Source organism: Fusarium odoratissimum, assembly GCF_000260195.1.
Source record: "Fusarium odoratissimum NRRL 54006 unplaced genomic scaffold supercont1.7, whole genome shotgun sequence".
NCBI lineage: Eukaryota > Fungi > Ascomycota > Sordariomycetes > Hypocreales > Nectriaceae > Fusarium > Fusarium odoratissimum.
In genome coordinates this window covers 166,051-181,082 of record NW_022158693.1, presented here as the reverse complement: position 1 = coordinate 181,082, position 15,032 = coordinate 166,051, and the positions used below count along the sequence as shown (strand labels likewise).

At 49.2% G+C, this 15,032-nt stretch overlaps 9 protein-coding genes across 10 annotated transcripts; 6 read left to right on the top strand and 3 right to left on the bottom strand.

Moving 5' to 3' along the window:
- Nucleotides 1-451: 451 nt before the first annotated feature.
- On the top strand, nucleotides 452-1,012 carry FOIG_05327 (uncharacterized protein; the record flags this gene model as incomplete). The annotated part of the gene is made up of 2 exons (XM_031203888.1): nucleotides 452-603; nucleotides 649-1,012. 2 exons carry the CDS (start codon nucleotides 452-454, stop codon nucleotides 1,010-1,012), a joined length of 516 nt encoding a protein of 171 aa, XP_031065717.1.
- Nucleotides 1,013-1,166: 154 nt separating this feature from the next.
- On the top strand, nucleotides 1,167-1,673 carry FOIG_05326 (uncharacterized protein; the record flags this gene model as incomplete). The annotated part of the gene is made up of 1 exon (XM_031203887.1): nucleotides 1,167-1,673. One exon carries the CDS (start codon nucleotides 1,167-1,169, stop codon nucleotides 1,671-1,673), a length of 507 nt encoding a protein of 168 aa, XP_031065716.1.
- Nucleotides 1,674-1,821: 148 nt separating this feature from the next.
- Nucleotides 1,822-3,056, bottom strand: FOIG_05325 (alcohol dehydrogenase). Its single transcript, XM_031203886.1, has one exon. The coding sequence runs from the start codon at nucleotides 2,950-2,952 to the stop codon at nucleotides 1,882-1,884; it is 1,071 nt and encodes a 356-aa protein (XP_031065715.1). The 5' UTR covers nucleotides 2,953-3,056; the 3' UTR covers nucleotides 1,822-1,881.
- Nucleotides 3,057-3,160: 104 nt separating this feature from the next.
- FOIG_05324 (uncharacterized protein) lies at nucleotides 3,161-7,597 on the top strand. Its single transcript, XM_031203885.1, has 4 exons — nucleotides 3,161-3,342; nucleotides 3,394-3,488; nucleotides 3,546-4,548; nucleotides 4,596-7,597. The coding sequence occupies exons 1-4, from the start codon at nucleotides 3,229-3,231 to the stop codon at nucleotides 5,556-5,558; spliced, it is 2,175 nt and encodes a 724-aa protein (XP_031065714.1). The 5' UTR covers nucleotides 3,161-3,228; the 3' UTR covers nucleotides 5,559-7,597.
- Nucleotides 4,761-7,837, bottom strand: FOIG_05323 (dihydroxy-acid dehydratase). 2 transcript variants are annotated; one of them, XM_031203883.1, is made up of 4 exons: nucleotides 7,127-7,837; nucleotides 6,864-7,075; nucleotides 6,411-6,816; nucleotides 4,761-6,367 (listed from the first exon to the last, which is right to left on the bottom strand). In XM_031203883.1, exons 1-4 carry the CDS (start codon nucleotides 7,542-7,544, stop codon nucleotides 5,568-5,570), a joined length of 1,836 nt encoding a protein of 611 aa, XP_031065712.1. In that variant the 5' UTR covers nucleotides 7,545-7,837; the 3' UTR covers nucleotides 4,761-5,567. The 2 variants fall into 2 exon arrangements, with proteins under 2 accessions (XP_031065712.1, XP_031065713.1); XM_031203884.1 differs by lacking the exon at nucleotides 7,127-7,837 and having other exon boundaries at nucleotides 6,864-7,112.
- Nucleotides 7,783-8,897, top strand: FOIG_05322 (uncharacterized protein). The gene has a single exon (XM_031203882.1). It carries the CDS (start codon nucleotides 7,860-7,862, stop codon nucleotides 8,658-8,660), a length of 801 nt encoding a protein of 266 aa, XP_031065711.1. The 5' UTR covers nucleotides 7,783-7,859; the 3' UTR covers nucleotides 8,661-8,897.
- Nucleotides 8,898-9,368: 471 nt separating this feature from the next.
- FOIG_05321 (uncharacterized protein) lies at nucleotides 9,369-9,985 on the top strand. Its single transcript, XM_031203881.1, has 3 exons — nucleotides 9,369-9,474; nucleotides 9,543-9,771; nucleotides 9,822-9,985. Exons 1-3 carry the CDS (start codon nucleotides 9,456-9,458, stop codon nucleotides 9,934-9,936), a joined length of 363 nt encoding a protein of 120 aa, XP_031065710.1. The 5' UTR covers nucleotides 9,369-9,455; the 3' UTR covers nucleotides 9,937-9,985.
- A 351-nt stretch (nucleotides 9,986-10,336) lies between these two features.
- Nucleotides 10,337-11,597, top strand: FOIG_05320 (high-affinity nickel-transporter; the record flags this gene model as incomplete). The annotated part of the gene is made up of 2 exons (XM_031203880.1): nucleotides 10,337-11,108; nucleotides 11,161-11,597. The coding sequence occupies 2 exons, from the start codon at nucleotides 10,337-10,339 to the stop codon at nucleotides 11,595-11,597; spliced, it is 1,209 nt and encodes a 402-aa protein (XP_031065709.1).
- Nucleotides 11,598-12,100: 503 nt separating this feature from the next.
- FOIG_05319 (uncharacterized protein) lies at nucleotides 12,101-14,230 on the bottom strand. The gene has a single exon (XM_031203879.1). The coding sequence runs from the start codon at nucleotides 12,944-12,946 to the stop codon at nucleotides 12,407-12,409; it is 540 nt and encodes a 179-aa protein (XP_031065708.1). The 5' UTR covers nucleotides 12,947-14,230; the 3' UTR covers nucleotides 12,101-12,406.
- Between the last annotated feature and the right edge of the window lie 802 nt (nucleotides 14,231-15,032).

Here is a 15,032-nt window from a genome sequence, read left to right as displayed (position 1 = left end):
GCACCTCTTCGGCCTGCGACATCCATCCCCTGAATTATGCGCCGATCTTCCGAGAAATCACTACGGATGACAAATCAGATATGTATAAAGTAAATATGTAGGATCTATGTATTCTCTGTCAGCTTACACGGCGCCTAAGTTCCGTCAGCCGATCATCCCGTCTAGTGAGAAAGAATTGTAGCGTTGGGCAATGGGCATTGGGGCACCAAACATCTCAGCATCATGTCGAATCGTCTTACACGTTTCAAGGGTGGCCAAAGTTCGTTCAATAAGCACTAAATCCTACGCTGCAGTCAGCGTTCCGGACTCTCTAGTATCTAGTAGCGAATATGTGAGATTATCCCGGACGGATAGAGCGAAAAGTTCGCGAGGTTGGTATATATACTGGCATTATGCCCATCTAATAATTTCAACAATAAACAAGCCAGTAAATCAATCCTAGGCTAGTAAAATGACGACACTCTATCAACAGAGCATTCCCGTGCTGGTCAAGTACCTCAAGAATTTGTCCTTCATGCTCCAGAAGGGCGCCAAGTTCTGCGATGATAAGGAAATGAAACATGAAGACCTTCTTACATACCGTCTGATTTCCGATATGAGAGGGTAACTTATTCAAACCTCGTGCGAATCCCGACTAACACTCTTCAGGCTTCCCTACCAAGTCCAGTCCTGCTCCAACACAGCCAAATTCCTGGCCTCACGTCTTGGCGCACAAAACATTCCCACATTCGAAGACGACGAACAAACATTCGAACAGCTCCAAGCCCGCATCACTCGCACAATTGAAGTCCTTGAGGGTGTAGACCCTGAAGTCATCAACGGTAAAGAGAACGAGGAGATTATAATGGAGAGTAAGATGGGCAACTTCCGCTTCACGGGCCAGCGATACGTGAGCGAATATGTAATCCCCAATTTCCACTTTCACCTCACAAGTGCATATTGTATCATGCGCACACAGGGTGTTCCATTGGGTGCGTTCGATTACCTGAAGGATGTTTTTGAGAAGGTTTAGGAGTTGGTATGCGAGAAGAGAGGATATTCATCAAAGGAGGGGCGGGAATTGCCCGATGAGGAAATTTCTCTCAAGAACTCAGCTAGACAAACCATTCAGAAATAAGACTCATAAACAACTTCACAAACACAGTCCTAGTTTCAAATTCTTCAAAATGTCTGAGCCACCTTCAACTCGTGTCCAAACCCCAGATGTCGACTCATCAGAAGCCCAAAGAACCGCACACGTCCAATCCCTCATGGACCGTCTGCGCGCCAAAAGCCCCATCTACAACTTCATAATGTCCTCAGCGCAACTCATCAGCACAACGCAGGGCAGCGTAACAACACGGCTCGTTCTGAACGAGAACCATCTCAACAGCAGTGGAAATCTTCACGGCGCTGTATCAGCTACTATCATTGACTTCACGACTGGTCTGGCTATTGCGAGTTGGGATCTGAGGGATACTACTGGTGCGAGTGTGGATATGCACATTAGTTATCTGAGTGCGGCGAGGTTGGGGGATATGGTTGAGATTGTTTCGACGGCGGATAAAGTCGGGGGGAGTGTGGCGTTTACGTCGATTAGGATATCAAAGGTTGAGAAGGATGGGGGGCTGAAGTTGGTTACGCTTGGACAGCATACTAAGTATGTGAAGGGATCACAGCCAAAGACAGCATGAGAAACATGAATTATAGAGTTAGAGCAAGTCACACAACCAAATAGACTCATTCAATCTGCCAGGAAATTCCGTAGCTTCTCACTCGAAGACTAATGCCAAACATATGAAAGTAAAGCGATGCATGCAAGGATTCATCACGGTGAGCTCCTCTCTCAAAACAAATGATCTCCAATATTGAGAATGCTGTCAAAATTCTATAATTACATACTTAAAATTTCAGCGGTTCTGCCCCAACCTTCTTTGCCTCAGCATTCAACGCATCAATCTCAGCTTGCACGAGAGGAATGCCAGTCTTCTCCCTCTCCTTCTGAGCCAGCTGCTCAATCTCACCAGGGAAATAAATCCTCTCAACCCCGGCAGCCTTTTCTGACCCGACTATACGCTCGTAAAGGTACTGCATCCTCTCTCTAAACTCATCCAGGCTCATGAAGAGGTCAGGCTTGATAGCTACCAAGAAGTGACCAACATCTGCAGGCTTGGAAGGATCGTAGGGGCCAGTGACATGGCCAGCGAAGGCTGAGCCTGAAAGAACCCCTGAGAATACATCCATCATGATTGACAGTGCAGAACCCTTGGGGCCACCCATTGGTAACATGACACCACCGAGAGCAGCTTCGGGATCATCTGTTGGACGTCCCTCAGCATCAAGTGCCCAATCCAAGGGAATCTTTTCACCCCTTCTCTTCGCCTTGTAAATCTTTCCCCTTGCAGCTACAGAAGGCGCCATATCAAGGATGAAGTTCTCCATGGGTCCTTTACCAGGCGCACCGCAAGCAATAGGCGAAACACCCAATAGCTTACTCTTTCCACCAAACGCAGGAAGCGCAGGACTCGAGTTTGTAAACACCAAACTCATCATATCCGCATCAAGAGCCTGCTGCACGATCCAAGCACTCATACCAAAATGGTTAGAGTGCTTGATACTCGCCATGCCAATACCAAACACCTTTGCAGACTCAATAGCAGCTGCCATGCCCTTGTGAGCTGCTACGAAGCCGAAGCCGTTTTGGCCATCGACTTGAGCTACGGCGGGCGTGACTTGAGTGAGAATTGGCTGGGCGCTGGCGTTGAGGACGCCTTGACGGAGACGCTCCATGTAAGAGGGGATTCGGTTCATGCCGTGGGTGTCGACGCCGCGGAGATCGGCGGCGACTAAACAGCGGGCGATGATGGAGGCATTCTCAGAGGGGATGCCGTTGCCTTTGAGGACGTCTTCAATGAAGCGTCGTGCTTCTGAGGCGGCGATTGGGAACTTCTGGGAGTCTTGATTTTCAGCCATGATGGAGTGAATAAGTTAGTTATGAGCTCAATCTAGTGTTTTAAAGACCACTGAGATGTTTTGATACTGGTCAATTCTGATGTTGAGCGATTCTCTCCATTCTTTTAATACTGAAATGTCACCGGAAATACGAGCGGGGAAGGCCCGTCTCTCAAAGGCGTTAAAGCGGCATCTCCCCGCTCGACGGATTTTTGCCATCCTCCCATCTACATCCCTTCCACTCAGCTCATCATTACATGCCGAGAAACTCGATCCGTTACCGGCAGAAGTACAAAAATGCCCGGGGCAAGGAATTCCAACGGGAAGCGACCCCATCAAGCCTCCTTGCCTGATCGGAGTGCTCCCAGGACACGCATGGCCTGTTCCCGGTGCCAGCGGCTGAAAAGAAAGGTACGTTTGGCACCAACTTTAGATACCTCGTTTTTCTAAACCTATATTTAGTGTAATCTAGAGTTACCCACCTGTAGCAATTGCCGTGCAGCCGGTGTTGAATGTGTCGATGGAAAATCAGCCCGTGCTGATGCGGCACCTCGACAGTACGTGACTGTAGATCATTTATAGCCTGCCGTCATGGTTACTAATTGACGATATAGATACATCACATCTTTGACGAACCGGATTAATTGGCTGGAGTCCATTGTCCGATCGAATTGTCCTGACGTCGACTTATCTCAAGGTCCGCCCGTCTATATAGGAGAAGCCTGGAACGACACCAGCTCTGTAGTTGCAGACAATTCTACTCTCCCAGCCCCAGAGTCCGAGCCCGTTCAGCGGAGCTCTGAAACTATACGAAATACTGAAAATGAGCCACCGGCAACCCAGCCGGTAACATCTACTTCGGAACCCACAGGAGCCAGTGCCATGACCCACGAGATTGGGCTGGTTTCCCTTGCTACGAACCAAGATCCACGATATATCGGCCCATCCAGTGGTTATTTCTTAGCACGAGTTTTACTAGACTCGGCATCAAAATCAGACGATAGCGTTGGTCGCGCTAATCGCAATGCACCGTTCCCTATAAAGCTGGTTGAAGCTCTCCAGGGGCCACTCCCACTCCCGCCCAGAGACACGGCAATGCAATTATGTGAGGCATACTTCAGTGCTATTAACTTACAATATCCTATTCTACATCAACATAGGTTTTACGACTACCTGGATATGGCTTATGATGACGAGAGCCAGGACCCTGCCGCCCACTTCCAGGTCTTCATGGTTCTGGCGATAGGATCTGCCGTCCTTTCTGCTCGAACCAGAGCTCGCATACCAGCAGAATCGTACTGTCTCTCCGCACTACAATACCTTGATGAACTAAATGTCGAGAACTCGTTGAAAGGCATTCAGTGTCTTGTCTTGCTTCTCATCTTCACTATACATAGCCCATGCGTTCGCCTCAATGTCTGGTATCTCAACTATCACTGCATCGCTGCCTTAGTTGATCAAGGTCTCCAAAGGAACATCAGCATGGGACCCGAGTACAGTCTGTTTAATCAGGAGATGCGAGCCAGGATCTTCTGGGTTATTTACTCCTTCGATCGCATCATTGCGACGATGATGGGTCGACCAATTGGACTACGTGATGAAGGGTGCGAGCTCCGTGTAAGTTTACCCACACTGCTGAATCATGCCGCAAACTAATGAGAAAGATGCCATTGGGTCTGTCCGACGAGCGGCTTGTCAGCCAGAGGCAACATCAAATCACCGAACCGTCCAGTGACATGTCATTTGCGGTTCACTTATTCGAAGCGGCCAAACTCAACTCGGAGATCAAATACATCGCGCAAAGCATCATAAGAGACACGCCTAGATATGCTTATCCTAGAGTGACTAACATCAACGACTGGCAAAACGCCATGCTGCAGCGACTGGATGAGTGGTCAGACAAGATACCAGGTCTTGGTGACCCTGATATGTTGTATCTGCGAACGACTTGTCAGCTTCGATACCACGGTCTACGAATGCTTCTATTGAGACCTAGCCCTGCTATACCCAAGCCCCCCAAAGAAGCCTTGGTAAAGTGTCACCAAAGTGCTCGTGAAAGCCTACAACTATTTGACCAATTGTACAAGAAAAACCTGCTTGTTCATAGCTGGACTACTTTCCACGGGCTCGTTCTCAGTTCCATAACTCTGTTATACTGCATCCAGTCAGTGTCAGAAATCGCCCGTTCTACGGGTGTAGACGCTTTCATGTCTGACCTGAGCATATCCCTTAGTATTCTGGGCGCTACAGGTGAGCATTGGTCTGGCGCCAAACACAGTCGCGATATTCTGGATAACCTGGGCAAATCGACTGTTCGATACATCCGAGAGAAGAATAGGCGATCGGAGGGTTTGCGTGACCGTTCTGCACTGCAAGTCAATGAACAGGTTATTGATCCCACACTCTCGGCAGACGCATGGGAGAGTTTGGGGCAAGAGTTCAACAGCATCCAGGGATCTTCATCCCACATGAATATGGACGACGATATGGGTTTCATGCAGAACCAATTCTACGAGGGGTTACTTAATGAGACATTCGCGGAATACTTTGAGCCAACGGAGTCGACAAATCTCGATAACATTGTTCGCGACCTGTTCCAAGGCCTTATTCCAACAGATTCAGTCTAAATCTATACATTAGTCTTGAGACTTTTGTGGCCCTTCAGCAGTCAAGAAGTCAAAATCAGCGCCTAGCTCAGCCTGGTTCACGCTCCGCATGTATAAGCCCCGATAGCCTCTCATTCCTTCCCTCTTCACCCATGGTGTTGCAGCACCCTCAGCTTGCTGGAAGGTCTTGAGTCTCTCCTGGATCCTCTGCGATATTTCTGTATCAGATAGATCCACAGAGAGCTGCCTCTTTTCGACATCAAGTGTGATGAGATCACCATTCCTGACGATGCCAAGCGGGGATTTGGGATCGGCTGATTCCGGAGAGATGTGTAGTCCAATTGTTCCACCTGCTGTTCCACTCATGCGGCCGTCTGATAGACGCAGCATATCCAACACTCCCTGAGAGGCAATCTTTCTTGGGATAGGGATCATGCCTGCTTCTGGCATACCGGGGTTTCCGATTGGACCAATGTTCTGGAGGACCAGGACACTCTCGGGTGTCACGTCCAGATCAGGATCATCAATCCTTTCTGCCATATCTGCGGAATTTGCAAAAACGACGGCTTTGCCGGTATGCTGCAGTAGTTTTCTGTACTTGGAAGCACTGGCCTTCATGATGGCGCCTCCTGGGGCCAGGTTGCCTTTCAACACTACCAGAGAAGACGCTGGATATAATGGCTTGTCAAATGGCTGAATGACACTCAGCTCTCGGGGAACAGGGATAAGAGAGTTGTGAGCAATTTCTACTCCTAGTGTTCGGCCAGTGACTGTCAATGCGTCAAGGTGAAGCAGAGGCTTGAGTTCATGGAACAAAGCGAGCATGCCACCTGAGTTGTTAGTCTTTACTTCAAAACAGAATGAGTGACATACCTGAGTTATGGAAGTCTGTCATGTAGTTATCACCACTTGGTTTCAGATCAACCAGCAACGGTGTCTTGCGACCAATCTCGTCGATGGTCTCCAATGTTATTGTGCCTGCAACCTTGGGGTGGCGCCCAATGATCGCCATGAGATGGACCACAGCATTCGTTGAGCCGCCAATTGCCTGTAGTACAGTGATGGCGTTTAAGAACGACTCTCGTGAGAGTAAAGCTTGTGGCCGCAGGCGTTCAACGTCTTTGCAAGCTGCAACGGCTAGTCCTCCTGTGGCTTCCGCAATTCGTAACCTTGTCGCTGATACAGCTGGGGCTGTGGCGCCAGCAAAAGGCATCATGCCGAGTCCAACGAGAATGGAGGCCATGGTAGATGCTGTTCCCATGACACCACAAGTTCCTCCCTGATATTGTTAGACTTGATATCATACGCTAGATGATTAGAACTCACAGTTGGTGCTAGTTCATCGTTGATAGCTGAAATATCTTCAATGTCAAGAGTGCCAGCTCTGTACTTGGCCCAGTTGTTACGACAGTCTGTACAAGCTCCGATGCGCACTCCGCGATGACTCCCGGGCATCATTGGACCAGTGACTAGATGAAGGATAGGCTTGTTTGCTGAGATACCTCCCATCAGTTGAGCAGGCGTAGTTTTGTCACATCCTATCCTAGTTAGCATCAACTTCATTCAGTATATTTCAAGGGTGAACATACCACCAATCAACACAACAGCATCACAAGGCTGCGCCGCAATCATCTCCTCCGTATCCATACTCATCAAATTCCTCAAATACATACTCGTCGGCGACGAGAAGCTCTCATGAATACTAATAGTAGGAAAGTCAATCGCCAACCCGCCATTGAGCTGAACGCCTCTCTTGACAGCGTCAATGAGCTGAGGAATGTTGGCGTGGCAGGGATTGAAGCTGGAGTATGTATTCACGATTCCAATGATGGGGCGTGAGAGTGCATCCTCGCTGTAGCCGAGGGCTTTAATGAAGACTTTGCGGAGGAAGAGGGAGAAGTGAGGATCGCCGTAGGAGGCGAGGCCTTGGCGGAGGCCGACTTTTGATGTGATGGGTTGGTCAAGGTCGTAGTCTGGGTTGACCACTGTTTTCTTGGGGTCTGACATTTTGGTAGCTTTGATCAATGGAGTTGAATATTGAATGAAGAGATGATTTCAGGGGATTAAATACTGGCCTATCAGTGTTTATGTATTACTCTCCCCCATGGCGATGATCACATATCGGCGTTGGAGATGCAGACGGGGTGACCCCGCGTCGGCCATCACGCAATATGGCCGATGGAGCACTTACACGACAGACGGGAGAATCCCGCTACACACCAACCTAAGTAAATAAATAGATATAATAAAAGGCCGTCGGTATGATAGATAAAATCGCCATTCCCAGTACCCTTACCTTGTTTCTTTGACCATCTACTCAATATGCTCAACCTCACAAATAAAGTTGCCCTCATAATCGGTCTCGGCCAAACAGGCACCGAGGGTTGGGGAATCGGTGCAGCATGCGCCGTGACCTTGGCACGGCAGGGAGCCATCATCTTTGGCGGAAACAGAACCCTTGCTTCAACAACAAAGACAAAAGAGACCATTGAAGCAGAGGGTGGAACATGCGATATCATCGCTACAGATGCTACAGACTCAGCTTCTGTGAAGGCACTTGTTGATGCTTGTATGAAGAAGCATGGACGTATTGATATCCTTTTGACAAGCGTTGGACAATCCCAGCCCGGAGATCCTGCGTCTATGAGTGAGGAAGTTTGGGACTCGCAAATGGACATCAACCTCAAGAGCGTGTATCTCGCATGCCATCACGTCCTCCCCATAATGGAATCTCAAAAAAGCGGTTCTGTGATCTGCATCTCCAGCATCGCAGGACTCCGCTACATCGGCAAACCCCAAGTAGCCTACAACACCGCCAAAGCAGCAATCCTACAATTCGTCAAAGCCACGGCGATAATATACGCCGCCAAGGGAGTACGCTTAAACGCCGTTGTGCCTGGGCTGATGAACACGCCGTACACAAGGAGTTTGGCGGAGCGGTTTGGGAAGGGGTATGAGGAGTTTTGCAGGACGAGAGAGGAGCAGGTTCCGATGGGGAGGATGGGGGATGCGTGGGATGTAGCGAGTGCGGTTGCGTTCCTGGCAGCTGATGAGGCGAGATATGTTACCGGGCAGAAGATTGTGGTTGATGGGGGGGTAACGAGCTCTACGGGGAGGGCTTAGGGTTGAGGGTTTTGAGTTTGTGGGGGTAGTATGTGAGATGTTGAAAGTAACTTTTGTGAGATTTAGTTGAGGCTTGATAAGATGAAGTTTGACCTAAAATGAAGCTTTTAGTTATCTGTCATAGGATACCGTTTGTGAGGGGTAGTTGGGTCATGTAGACAGACAGACAGACAACATCAAAGTGGAGTGGCGTTTCTGTCTTAGATACAGGATCAACAATATAAACCTGTGGACTACATCTTGCTGGTTTCCCTTCTTGGTATTGGATAATACGTGTCAGAAGGCTTCGGTGTCTCTTTGGAAGTACTCCCGTGCCTACGAAACGACAGCCATTGTTTCAACAAAGAAGGCCATGGATGCAGATGGAACGACGAGGCTCAGTACCGAATACGTAAATCATAATTTCCAAAAAGGAGAGCGAGTTGATTGGGTTCTAATGGGAATATGTGCAATATCTGACGATGCCAAACTTGGGGTCTGCAATTCTTCGTGTTGGGGAGTTTGGTGCATTATCTACCACTAATAATAACGGTGAGTTAATCGATCTCCCATGGCAACTGAGCTTCAACTTCATCAGATAACTTATACTTCCTCTTCTCGGCGAGCTGATAACACGATTCCATTTCTGCACCGGCCAAATTGCGTAGGCGGCACTCCGCCGTTTCTCCGCTCACCTCAGCGGTGCAAACCCGTCCGTTGGTGTTAGTTCAAGCCAAGCCAACCCGCAACACATTTAAACTCATCTACATCGCCGCTAGATAAATAAATCATTGGTAAATCATCCCTCATTGCACAATGACTGTCATTCACATTGGTGCGTCCCCTCTTTCCCTTCAATAGTTACTTTTCCCCCTCTCGTGATATCTTACTTACCCCTCTCAGTCCTCTTCAAGTTTCGCGCGGACGTCGACGAGTCACATCGCAAGACGTTTGTCAAAGAACTCAAAGCCCTCAAGACATTACCATGCGTCAAAGATGAGCGGCTTGTCGTGGGGGGTCCGTCGATTACGGATCCGGTTGCGAGGAGCAAAGGCTTTCAAATTTGTTTGTTGAGTTTTCACCATGATAAGGCTGCGCTGGCGGCGTATCAGGCGAGTAGTGAACATCACAGGTAAATCCACCTCCCAATTATCAAAAAGAACAGAAGCTGATGAGTTCCAGGGTTACAAGTCAATATCTCTGGCCTTTTGCAGAGGACGTGACACGCTTCGACTTTGAAGTTGCAGAGGAGGATGAGGATACATTTGAGAAGAGCTTCAACTTGTCTAGCCAATAAGCATAGAACATACTTAGACGGAACTCGCAATAGAATGTTAGACCAACCAATTGTTTGACCATTACTCATCAAAATGCGATAATGCAGAGTCACCCCGCACTGAGATAACATCGGCGGCCGGCGGCCAAGACTTGACCCACCCCGCACTACTACACTACGGCCCGCCGGCTTCATGACGGCTTTTGATGATGCTAGGACGACGACCTTTGAAGGTCTAGAATGTTTGTGGGGTTGAGAAAATATCAGCCCTTCTTCTTCCATTCACAGATTCTTCTTTGCGCTTTACTTGTGCTCTCTCGTTGTTGTTTCAGTGAGTCTTTGTCAGTGATTGTTTTGCGGTGAGCTCAACACCATCGTTTGTATCACCACTTGGCTTCCTATTCACCATCCGGCTTTCGCAATGCCCCGCTTCACCATGCCTCGATTTCAACCCCTCAGCAAACCCAAATTTCTCAATGGGATACCAGACAATAGTATCTTTGCTATAGCGACCCTCATCGCAGTCAATGCCCTGGTATGGATCGCTGCAGGCATTGTTCTGCATTTCCATCCACGCCTCATTTCGCCAGCTGCCCTCTCATACGTCCTTGGTCTTCGCCATGCTTTGGACGCAGACCACATCGCAGCTATTGACCTGATGACACGTCGTCTCATAGCATCAGGTCAACGCCCTGCGACAGTGGGGACATTCTTCTCATTAGGGCACAGCACCATCGTCATTGTAACATGCATCGTTGTCGCAGCCACGAGTGGCGCTTTGAGGGAAAGGTTCGATGGGTTTCAGCACGTGGGAAATATAGTTGGCACTAGTGTCAGTGCCGCATTTCTTATAATTCTCTGTATAGGAAATGGCTGGGTTCTGTATAAGCTCATCCAGCGCTTGCAAGGGATTCTGCAAGAGCGAAGAAATCAGGTCCGACTTGAAGGATTTGTCGAGGAGGAGACGCAGATCCAGGATCATTTTGCTCTGGAAGGGGGAGGCTTCTTGACGCGCGTGTTCAAAAGGTTATTTCGCGTTATTGACCGACCGTGGAAGATGTACCCCCTCGGCGTGGTTTTTGGTCTTGGGTTCGATACAAGCTCAGAGATTGCTATACTGGGGATTGCGAGCATTCAGGCTGTTCAGGGGACGAGTATCTGGCTTATTCTGATCTTTCCTATTCTTTTCACAGGTGAGTGGCGATGTATCTGCATTAGAGTTGGAAGTTTACTCACGCGTGACAGCTGGCATGTGCATGCTCGATACCACAGATGGAGCCCTCATGATGGCCCTGTACACGTCGAAAGCATTCTCAAGAGACGTGGTTGCTATTCTGTATTATTCCATCGTCCTCACGGGAATTACAGTCGTGGTATCAGCTTTCATCGGCATCGTCCAAGTTCTCTCCCTAATACAGAACGTCGCAGACCCTCAGGGGCGATTCTGGGATGGAGTTTCTTCGGTTGGCGACCATTTTGACATTGTTGGCGGAAGCATCTGCGGTGTGTTCCTGATCGTAGGTCTGGGTTCAATATTCGTATATAAACCCTGGAGAAGACACGTCGAGAGGCAACAGGAAAGCTTGATTCAGCATCCGGAGCCCTCCTTGGACGCTCACTTGCCTGCGCCTTCGACTGAGCGTGAAGAGAATGGATATGTCCACGCACAAAGAATTGTTTAGCTTTCGTGCGTTTTTCCTTTGACTTACGCGATTGGCCGATGGGTTTTATCTCTTCACGGTGACTGGGTAGTTTTGTGGTGTTGTCGCTACGTTCACGCTCTAATTGGCAAGTATGAGCTTGTATTCTACGTGAAGGAAGAGGGAGGGACTGCTCAGTACTTTCGAAACGAATAAGGTAGGTATAAGAAAGCACTTGTTCACACTTCTTTTCCCCTTCTTCTTTCTTCTCGTCATCAGTTTGACGATTTTATGGTCAACTTATCACCATTTTGATGATTTGATAATCAGTGGCTTTGGCACATCCATCGATATCAGTATCAACATCAATATCATGGTATCAAAAGCAGCATCTGGTATCACCATCAATCGCTTCTATGAGTGAACGAAGTAAGTAGATACATTTTCTACCTATATTCTTCCCGACCACAACTGACAACGTTCATTCAGAGTCTCAAGACCCAAAGGGCCAATCGAGTAACGCCGTTGCTTTCATCAACGACGATGGCGACGACAAGACCGCCCTGAACTTTTCCATAGATTGGGATCTCACCGTGGTGTCTCCCTTCCCACAGCAAACCTTCACCAACCCACCGACGTACAGTCGTGAGGAAACTGAACGTCGCCTACAACAAGCTATTGATCTATTCTGGGCCGATGATACGGCTGCTCAACAGAGTAATGTCTCTACCAACATGCAGAATTCCCTTCAAGCGCAAACGTTTGTAGATCAAGCGGCACCACCCAACACCTCCGCGCCCGAGCAGACTGGATCTTCGGATCATCAACTCGGCGAAAGCGCCTACCTATTTTCAAATGCTCAGTTTCCTGCGGATCCCAACGCTGGCAAAGGCCAAGATCAAAAAGAAGAATCTCCTTCGACCAACCAAACAGTCAGTGAACCTGAAAGGGATGACTCTGCTATTGGAGGTTTTCCAACAACCGTCGCCAGGATTTCCAACAACGAAACGAACGGGACTATAAAACCTGAGAGCCCCGTCACTGAAGCCCCTACCCCTACGAACGCAGCACCAGCTGTCCAGAACAGACAGCAGGCTAAGACCCCAACAGCTACGGACGCCAGTGTCCCCAAGTCTCCATCTGCTCCGAGTGCCAAACCTAATGTCAAACCTATCCCTCAGGCCAGAGCCCGAGGTGTAAAGAGAGCCAGGGAACCCAAGCCCTCGCCTCGAGCCGCAAAGCGACCTGCCGATAGAAATGGAAATGGCCAGCCCGCGACTAAGAAGGTGAAACCTGAGGAGTCCGATGAGGCCAAGGCCAAGCCCCCTCGTTATAGGCCTATTACGCCAAGAATTCCTGTACCTTATCAACAACAGGCATTCCGCTTCCATATGCCAAGCAGAGCTGATTTTCAGTGTTTGAACGATCCTGCTTGGCTTGCTGCTCACCCTGAGGCGGCTTCAATCTGGAATGAGTTGCTTGCTAATCATAGACGGGATCAGTATTATGCCTCTCAGCAGGCGCGGATGGGAATAGATCCTCGTGGCATTGCGTCTTCTCACAACGGAAATATCCCTTGGTCTTCCCCTATGCTACCTCAACAGCAGGCCCGGGTGGGAATGAATCCTCGTGGCATTGCGTCTTCTCACAATGCGAATACCCCCTGGTCCTCCCCTATGCTACCTCAGCAGCAGCTTGCTAATGAGATGACGATGGGAAGCAGTCCTCCTGGCCCAATGTCTTCTCCTGGCCAGGTTCCCACTGCGACTGAGGATCTTCTTCCTCACCTGAACATCCCAATGCGTCCAGGACGTCAGGTGCAAAACTCTTGCATAGACGGGGATCCGCTCACAACCGGAGTCACCACGAATCATCCTTCCTTGGGGAATCTTCAGTCTCTGCGCCACCCCGCGATGTATCCGTTGAACGTTCCCGGGGCATCTGGCTACAACCATGCCTCAGGCAATCATCAAACTGGACCCAGACCTGCAAGCAGTCAACCAAACATGTCTGCACAATACAGCTTCGGTCCTCCGTCGGGAGCTGGCCTTCCCCAGTTCAGGACTCCCACGGCAGATGAGCTTCAGCGACGTCGTGCCCATGAGGCGGCCCTTCGAGCGAGGTTCGAGCAGAATGGACGCGGCTAAAGAACGCCAGTCGGACCTTGGACACCACTTCACAGGTCCAAAATCCTAAGTGACAAAAAGATTTTTAGACAGTCTTAGGATAGTTTAGGATAAATTTAGTATCCTCTTTGACTACTTTATTTTCTCAACTGATGTAAGGTCTCAAATCTTCTGACACCCAGATGAGCGATAAGAAGGCTCGGGTAATTTTGGTGTAAACTAAATGGGTTTTGAATAGTGGTTTTTTCATGGTTAGTGGTTTTGTTATTCCCTTGTACCGCCCCCAACTGCTCTGTCACTGTGGTGCGCGCACTTGTTGAGGCTCTGGCTTACTCTGTTAAAGAGTACATAGCATATCGTCCCTGGAGACGACGAGACAAGGCTCTCGATTGCGGAAATTGATATTGTTTCTCAAGATCGAGAATGCGGGGTAGTCCATTCGTGAAGCCGGCTTGTATCCTCCAGATGGGTCTTTGACCAGGCTGCATCGTGTCGTGTCAGGGAAAAGAGGACGGATTTGCAATCTCAGGTCCCCAGTTTCTGAGGCTGATCAACTGAAGGGGCTAGCTAGGGGATTGAAAGAGTCAGATGCGCCCCCCGTTCTCGGAAGCGTTGCCACCCTTGTCGTTCTTAACTAGTGCTAATCTCTGCCTCCTCATAGGTCAATCACTTATCGCTGGTGGAACTAAAGTACCCCGTGGTACTGATAACACTTTGTTTCTTTTTCTGGGCGTCTTTGTTCCAGAAATAAGTCAAAGGTGTATGTGCGCTTGAACGAGAAGCATTGTTTCGTTGTTGGGGCTTTGGACACCAACCTCCTGAGTGAAGAGGAATAATTCATGACCAGTCATTTCGGTTGGTAGCATCACCGCGTTGAAGGCCTCAGGAGAGACAGTATTACGCCCACTGTCAGTCCGTGAGGTGGTCAACGAGTCCCGTCCATGCATGATAATCGCTGCGCCTATCAAGGCTCACTGCAGTTTACAGTGTACAGCCTTGGAGCGGGCGCCCCTGGCGCCCCGCACTGTTTGCCTCGCCAAAGTACCTTAATAGGAGTTGACGGTCTAGGATGGGCCCCCAGGACCCTTACTCACTACTGTGCGTTCTAGGTTGGACCCCTAGAAATCCTGGGGACCCACTGGCCGGGTCAACGACTCGACTCAGGAGTTCTAGCCTCGCTGTTTTGAACGAATCGGATCAAAAGGATTTTCGAAGCCATTACCCATAGCGGATGGCGAAAAGATTATGTACTAGATCTTTGTTTCGAAGATTCGACGGCCCTCTCGTGCTTCGCTCTGTTGTACAGTACAGCACTACTGTCTTCGTCTGCTTTGTCATCTAGACTCACGGA

Coding starts and splice junctions, on each gene's coding strand:
- FOIG_05324 (XM_031203885.1), top strand. CDS start 3,229: ATGCCCGGGGCAAGGAATTCCAACGGGAAGCGACCCCATCAAGCCTCC. Junction 3,343..3,393: donor GCCAGCGGCTGAAAAGAAAG/GTACGTTTGGCA, acceptor ACCTATATTTAG/TGTAATCTAGAGTTACCCAC. Junction 4,549..4,595: donor ATGAAGGGTGCGAGCTCCGT/GTAAGTTTACCC, acceptor CTAATGAGAAAG/ATGCCATTGGGTCTGTCCGA.
- FOIG_05321 (XM_031203881.1), top strand. Junction 9,772..9,821: donor GCGAGTAGTGAACATCACAG/GTAAATCCACCT, acceptor GATGAGTTCCAG/GGTTACAAGTCAATATCTCT.
- FOIG_05322 (XM_031203882.1), top strand. CDS start 7,860: ATGCTCAACCTCACAAATAAAGTTGCCCTCATAATCGGTCTCGGCCAA.
- FOIG_05319 (XM_031203879.1), bottom strand. CDS start 12,946: ATGGAAGCGGAATGCCTGTTGTTGATAAGGTACAGGAATTCTTGGCGT.
- FOIG_05323 (XM_031203883.1), bottom strand. CDS start 7,544: ATGTCAGACCCCAAGAAAACAGTGGTCAACCCAGACTACGACCTTGAC. Junction 7,076..7,126: donor TGCTGTTGTGTTGATTGGTG/GTATGTTCACCC, acceptor TAACTAGGATAG/GATGTGACAAAACTACGCCT. Junction 6,368..6,410: donor GACAGACTTCCATAACTCAG/GTATGTCACTCA, acceptor CTAACAACTCAG/GTGGCATGCTCGCTTTGTTC.
- FOIG_05325 (XM_031203886.1), bottom strand. CDS start 2,952: ATGGCTGAAAATCAAGACTCCCAGAAGTTCCCAATCGCCGCCTCAGAA.